The sequence below is a fragment of the Vicia villosa genome, linkage group LG7 (assembly GCF_029867415.1).
Source record: "Vicia villosa cultivar HV-30 ecotype Madison, WI linkage group LG7, Vvil1.0, whole genome shotgun sequence".
Classification (NCBI taxonomy): Eukaryota; Viridiplantae; Streptophyta; class Magnoliopsida; order Fabales; family Fabaceae; genus Vicia; species Vicia villosa.
The window spans coordinates 58,387,261-58,394,625 of record NC_081186.1 but is presented as its reverse complement, the minus strand read 5'-3'; the positions used below and the strand labels follow the sequence as shown (position 1 = coordinate 58,394,625).

General features: G+C 36.9%; 1 protein-coding gene across 1 annotated transcript; it reads right to left on the bottom strand.

Moving 5' to 3' along the window:
- Positions 1-5,095: 5,095 nt before the first annotated feature.
- On the bottom strand, positions 5,096-6,094 carry LOC131619137 (putative F-box/LRR-repeat protein 23). Its single transcript, XM_058890275.1, has 2 exons — positions 5,748-6,094; positions 5,096-5,597 (listed from the first exon to the last, which is right to left on the bottom strand). Exons 1-2 carry the CDS (start codon positions 6,092-6,094, stop codon positions 5,096-5,098), a joined length of 849 nt encoding a protein of 282 aa, XP_058746258.1.
- Positions 6,095-7,365: the final 1,271 nt, after the last annotated feature.

Here is a 7,365-nt window from a genome sequence, read left to right as displayed (position 1 = left end):
TCCAACGATTCAGAATTACATATGAGACGGTATGATTTAAAAAAATGGAGAGAATCTAATTTTCCGTTTAATTACCATATCAAAGAGTTGTTAGAGAAGTCAATCATCTTCACTTATTCTTATACGTCGTGTTGAATTGAAAGGGTCCTTAGTAAAGAAATTCTTTGTTTGGTTGAAGATGGTAAGATGAATTTATCAAAAAGACCAAGAGGCTCTTTAATCACTTATAGTGTGATGTATGCATATGATTTAGAAGTGGAAAAACGGGTCGTTCGCTCTGTCCTGCGTCCGCCAAAAAGCGAGCAGGACGGGCAAGCCTGTCAAATAAAATGGGCATAAAAATTATGCACGTCCAGCCAAGATGGCGGGCGGCGGGCTTGCCCGTCTATTGTTTAATTTATTTTTCTTTCATTTTTTTAATAGATTAATGGTTTTTTTTAACCTTTCAAATAAATTTTTCACTTATTTTATAGAATAATTTTTTTATAAAGCATTTTTAAACAAATTTTACCTAAAAAATATTGCATATATTTACAAATAAATGTATAAAATAAAACCATTGAGAATTTGAATTACTAGAATTAACTAAAAAATGACGGGCTTAGGACGAGACGAGCTTAACGAATAGGTGATGCGGGCATTAGCGGACGACAGACTTTGGCGGGGCGAGCTTAGGCGGGCGACGGGTCTTGGCGGGGAGGGCTTTGGTGGATGGCGGGTCCAAAATACAAACCCAACTCGCCATTTCTTAGCGGGTGGACGGGCCGGTTCGACGGACCACCGTCCGTTTTGCCATCCCTAATATGATTTGACGATTTTTTGCAAAGGCACTGCAGTTTATATGAAACCTCAAGAACCTTTTTAAAATATACGTTCAAGCTTTTCATAAAACTATTAATCCTATAAAATCCACCATTTACATTAGCTTCATCTATAGTAAAAGACAACATTAAATTATTAAGTTTTTAGGTGTTAATGTTGGAAATACTTATTTAATTTGTCAAAGGAATACTATTTTTGCTGCTTGAGGAAATTAATCCTAGACAATAAAGTTCTACTACCCAACATATTGTTCGGGGTAGTAGTATTGATATCACGAACCACTTGTTGGGAGGCAATTTCAATCTCAAACCAGCGGTAGCCAAGTCTGTTGACAAATCAGAGACCTTCATACACTCCCCACAACTCAGCAAGGTAGGCACTACACATACCAATAGACTTTAAAAAACCTCCAAGCCACTCCATGGTTTCCTTTGATAATTCCTCTACATTCTGTATTATTGTCCTTGTCTCTGGCGCCATCGATATTTAGCTTCACCCATCCAGTCGGAGGTACTTTCCACTTGATGAATCTTACTTCCCTATTGTGCATGATATTCATGTTACTAGCAGCTTTCGCATTCTCAAAGTCATGGACCATCATGTTGATATACGACACCATGCAGGAAGGTCTTTGGAAATTGTCGTCACGAGTCTCACTATTGCGCCATTTCCATAAATTATGGCAAGCAATGGCCCAAAAAACCTCCCAGTCTCTATCATTATTCCACCCCAAATTATGTTGCATGTTGTTTTGAATCCATTTTTTCAGATCACCTGCAAAAAAGAGAACATGATTGTTAGTGTGAACCACAGATAGCCTCAAGGCCACTGCATGCGGGTAGTCATGAAAGTCATGTAAGGTATCTTCTTCAGCATCTCCACAAAAGTTACACATAGCACTACTAAGCCCCATGCGATGCTTTATCCTGTTTGTGAGAAGCCCATCATGATGCAACAACCAGATAAAGTGGCACACTTTCTCAGGAGTTTGAATCTTCCAATTATTCTCCATTCTTCTGTTTCCATTTCATTTCCATCATCCTTAAGAATGTGGTACATCGTACTGTCATACCCCAAAATTTTCCTCCTATTTTTTATCTGGCTTATGTTAAAATCTTCTGCATCAATTCATTCAATTAGGCTATGCATTTAACATATCATTCATCGCATTTTGCATAGCACAATCACCAGATCAAGGTTTCAGTGATTTTGGTTCTAACCGGTTCAAAGTGAATTTTTGAGGCATATGTTATCTGGTAATTATTCGGGTTTATTTTCCATATTTACTCGTGGTGCGGATCATCTCTTTATTTGAGATTCATGGTTGTCAGAGTTATTATTTAATTTAGAAGATTACTTGAATTTGAAGAAAAGGGAAAAATTGGAATAAAAGAAAATATTCCATTAATTGGATATTGAAGTATGAGTTGCTTGGGACACAAGCTAAAAGGGTGGATTACAAGGAAAGAGGGAAAATTACAATTGTTTGGTATAGTTGACTTTTTGGTCAAACAGATGACTTTTCGATCTACATTCCACCACCATATCTATTTTGACCCCTTGACTTTTCATAGATTTATATTCCATAATTATTTGACAAAGGATTCATTAACATTCATGAGAAAATGACTTATGTCATGATTATGTTACATGTAAATTTCCAAAAAAAAAAAAATTAACTTCCATCAATCTTCCATTTCCACGGTGGTTCTTCATGCTCTGATGTTGCAGCGAGCCCATTCTTCCACCACAATGCTCTTTTCGCTGCAAGAAAAAAGATACATCAAATTAACCATTCAACCCATAGAATTAAATGATTCAAAAAGTCATGTAAAGTATGGAAAAGTGTTGGAGACTTAACAATTTTTTTTGCATTTATGCATTAAACTCAGGACATGGTTTTTGTAGATTCTCTATTTGTATGGTTGGCATTAATTTTAGTAAAACAAATTAGACAACAACATGTTAGATAAAATATTTTTAACATTGTAGAAAATATATGTTGGACAAGATGTTTTATCAATTACATCTGGTGTAACATGTCGAACAAGACGTCCTATGCAAAGATCATTCGACATCGTGACTGAGGGTTAAGTTGGGCTTTAAGATTCTGTTTAAGATGTTACAGATGCATAATTTCATGGTTTCTACATATGGAGAATATTTAGGAAGATTTGATTGAATATCTATTTTTATAGAGAAGATTGTGCAGATATCTAGCAGTCTCCCTAATGCATTTTGAAGCTCAAATCCAAACCAGATGTGTGCTATAAATAGCAAGCTGTAAACCTTTTGAAAAGCAGAGTTTACAAGATTAGGTTAGGGTTTGTCCTTTCAATGTGAGCCTCTCTAATATCATGTTGATAGAAGAGTAGGCGATGCTTCTGACTTGGGGTGACGTCGAGAAGCTGTGAAGTGTCGGGAGAAGGTCCTCCCCAACTGCCTCCAGGAAGTGATAGACCCGTCGGGGAGAGTTTTATACCAGGCCATGACCCCTTTCCTCAGAGTGGTGGGGAATATCCTGCATTTTATCGTGTCCTTGACGCCACGATAGTCGAGGAGAGCATCGATATTCTTTATATGCTCGTCAGGGTCGGTAGTGTCGTCGTATGTGCCTAAAGGGGAGGCTTCTCCACCCCCTTGGGTAGTCGGGTGGCCAAGAACTTCGTGGATAATGGGCCACCTGGCTCGTCCTCGTTGTTGGAATTGGGAGAGTGAGCAAGGAAGCATCAGTGTCTCCAATCCCGATGAGGGGACGCGCTTCTTGATCGATCTTGTGGTGGTGTTCGCTGCCCGGGGAGACTCTTTAATCTTCTTGGATGTCGAGGATAACTGATTCTATCTAGGATAATTGCAATCGCGTTTCTTGGCAGCGGGGGCCTCTTCTTCTCTATGGATGGGACATCGCTCTCGGGGCCGAGGAGAAAGACTTCTGGAACGTCGTCGGTGTCTCCTCTAGGGAGATCTTAACGGGCGCGATTCATCTAAGGCCACAATCCTCTCGTTTTGTTGGAGAATCAAAAAGTTGGTCTTGTTAATGGCTTCTAACAAGACGTCCAGGAATGGGTCGGCTTGGTCGGAACAGATAGCTGCTGAGATGATTCTGGAGCGCTTTCTTGGGCTTTCGTGGATCTTCCCATTTCTGTATCTTGGATGACAATGTCGCGAGTATCATCCGGGGAGGGAGAAGCGGTTTCACCATCTCTTCTCGGAAGGATTACATCCTCCAAGAAAAGGTCGGTGATATCGATGTTCGACTTGCACTCGGGAGAAAGAATGGTGGAATGAACACTGTGGCCGTCGTGTTGACTGGCCATGATGTGATTGTCAAAGATTGCTTTGGCTACGTTCGCAAGGGAGAAGACGGGGATACAAAATGATTTCCCATAGATGGCGCCAACGTACTAACCTATTGATCAGAACTAGTAAGGGCCAGGGACCTCCGCTCAGTGTTGGTGATGATGAGGACGGGGTGTACCTGCAAGGTACTTCAACGAACAAGTAAGTACGAGTACAAATACGTTTTAGTGTTTCAAGGGTTTAAAATTGTGTTACTTGGCCCTATCGAATGAGAGGGTGTATATAATGTCCCCAACGCTTGACCATTGGTCTGCGTTTTGGGCTGGATCGTAGATTTAGGTCCAAAACGCGTGCGTGCTAGAATTCTGGGAGTAAACTTAGGAATCATGGGAGAGATGTTCCTGGTCGACATGGACGCTTAACGAGCAGGAGTTACCCTGCTCCTCAACGGGGAGTAGGATGCTTGCCCTGCTGCTGGCCCGAAGCTAATCTAGTCTGGTATGCCTATCGTGAGTTGTCCTCAACACAAATGGGGAGTAAGTCTGACAGTGGGGCAGGGTATGGTGTTCCTCCGGCCCTTAGGTGACTGGGCCAAAACTTATTTGAACCGTCTTGAGAATAGGAGCAGGTTAGACCATGCCTAACCATTGGGCCAGTTCAAAACAACTATCCAAATCTATATTAGGACAAACTGACAATTTAAGAGTTGTAAGAAAAAATGTGTAAAACAAACTTATGAATTTTCATTGATAGTGACACTTAGAACATTACATTATAAATAGCAAGGTTTTTTTTTTGACAAAATAAATAAATAGCAAGGATTAAATAAGAAAACAATAAAAATTTCTATAGCAGCGTAAATTATTAAGAGCACCTAATTTAATAAGAACAAAAAACTATAAGCCTCACAAATCGTTTTCTTTTTCTAATGGACTTATGTCTTTTTATAAGCAAGAGTCTCAACATTATATCACTAAATATAACAAATATGACAATGACAGTCCCATTCACAAGATTCACTCGAATATTCACTTAGAAAGTCATCCTCAGAAGAATAATACTTTCCAATTGGAAAATATACATCCTTGATTCGATCATGGCACCTTTTCTCCAAAGCTTCGCTAATAAACAAACAACAACATTGTTGCAGATCAAGAGTCTCAAGAAGAGGACATCCATCAAGAATGGCAAGAACTCCATGTTGAGTCAATTCTAAATCTCCAGAAAGCTTAAGATGATGTAACCCAGGCATTGTTTTGGCAATAGCAAATGCCTCATCATCCAAGTCGAAAGAGTCCCTAGAATTAGAACAATATCTCAGTGATTTCAGACGAGCACAGTGTCGGCCAACAATTTCAAGACAATCCATAGACAAACTTTGGTTGTCAAGCGAAACTGCAAGCTCCTCTAACAGTGGTAGTTTCTTTACAGCATTGATAAATCCTTCTTCACTAAGTCCTTGGCACTCAACAAGTCTCATGCGTCGTAGGTGGCCAGCGCTGAAAATTAAATTAAATTAAAAACTTTTTGTAAAACATGACACATATAGAGAGAGTGATATCATTAAGCAACAAGATTAACACTTGGAAGCAAGAAATATTTTTTTGAAATTTATAAATAATTACCGATCAGATATGTATTGAAGGAGATCATCAGTACCAAAATACTTAATATTAATTTCTTCTAGCTGATCACAACTTCTCCCAACTGCATTGCAACAAATCTTAACCAGATCTACATGATTGTAACGTGAATATGACACATTAGTAATGTGAATGGTGCGCCACATGGAAGACTCCTTACATATATTCCACCATAAAGAGCAGACTTGACATGCTCTAGTAATTATATCAACTGTATTCAACCTTAGGAGGATGTTTACAGTTACATCTCTTGGAAGTTCAAGCCAGTTTGGCACAGTTGTGCTTTCCTTTTCCACTTCCGTTGCTGTAATACAAGAAGAAGATGCCATCATGCAAGTGAAACGAGTAATTTGTTTTCTTATTAATATAGTCAACTTAAAGTGAAAATTAAAAGTTTTGAAAATGCAACAGTTTTCAATAAACTTCGGAAAATGGTTATTATAGTATTAAACGTTTTGTAAAAGTGAATCGTTGGAGACAAGAATAAAAGTTGCTCTTTTTCCGATAAACAATTAAATAAAGTTCATGATATCCATTCCTATTGTCCTTAGTAAAAGTCACAGTACTTTGGAAAAAAGTTTTATTTCTGTAGATTCTTATGCAAATTATTAAGGAAAATTATTTAATATGCATGAATTTTAGTTGAATACCTTATCTTTAAACTCTTTTTCCGAGTTTAATAGAGGAGCTGATAGAATAGCCTAAGAAAGAAAAATTAAACTAAAGAATTTTTTAAACATCTTTAAATGAAATATGTTCCATAAAATAATAAATGAATATTTATCATTAAAATTTTAAAATGTTTTAATATTATAAACTATAAACTTTAAAGTAACATCAAAACCTCTCTAATTTTAAAACTTTAAAGTAACATCAAAACCTCTCTAATTTTAAAATATGCACCGACCACCTCGAGGTAGGAGTGTTCGCGGTTAAATTTGGTTTGATTTTAAGAGAATCAGATACCACAATCGATCACAAATAAATGGATTGGTTTTTATAAGATTTGTAAATTTTTTCGATAAACCTCAAACCAAATTAAACCAAAAAACAACGAGTTAGTTTGTGTTGGATCGATCGGGATGCATTATAAAAATACAAAAATATTTAAAACAAATACGACAATTAATTATTCATAATATTTTAAAAAGAAAATTATAGTATTAATAGTGCATAATTATAATTACTAGACTAGCAATTTTTCAATAATAAATTAAAAATATCTAACAGGAAAAATATTCGGTAATAAAGGTTTTTGAATCTACAATTAACTACTTCATTTATTATGATAATGAAGGTGTTTCATAGCTCTATACTCGGTTAACTCAATGCACGAGCAATTTTTAAATAAAAAATTAAAATTGAATTAAAATAGCAAAATTTGTCCACATAAGATGTTTCACTTTTTCTCCTAAGTTGAATGTTTGGAACTAATTTCCATGATAATGATTATATGAATCATAAAAATTAATTATAGTTGGTTTGGATAGACGACTTTGCGGGTAGAACATCGAAAATTCGATGTCCGAACTAATTGTCATTGAGTTTCATTGGGTTGGCTCCGTGTTTATACCCGAATTAAAAAAAAGGGAAAAGCTAA

Excerpts from the sequence above, each read along its gene's own strand:
- LOC131619137 (XM_058890275.1), bottom strand. The coding sequence starts at position 6,094 with ATGGCATCTTCTTCTTGTATTACAGCAACGGAAGTGGAAAAGGAAAGC. Across the intron at positions 5,598-5,747 it reads CTTCAATACATATCTGATCG|ACTTGTTGAGTGCCAAGGAC; the intron begins GTAATTATTTAT and ends ACGACGCATGAG.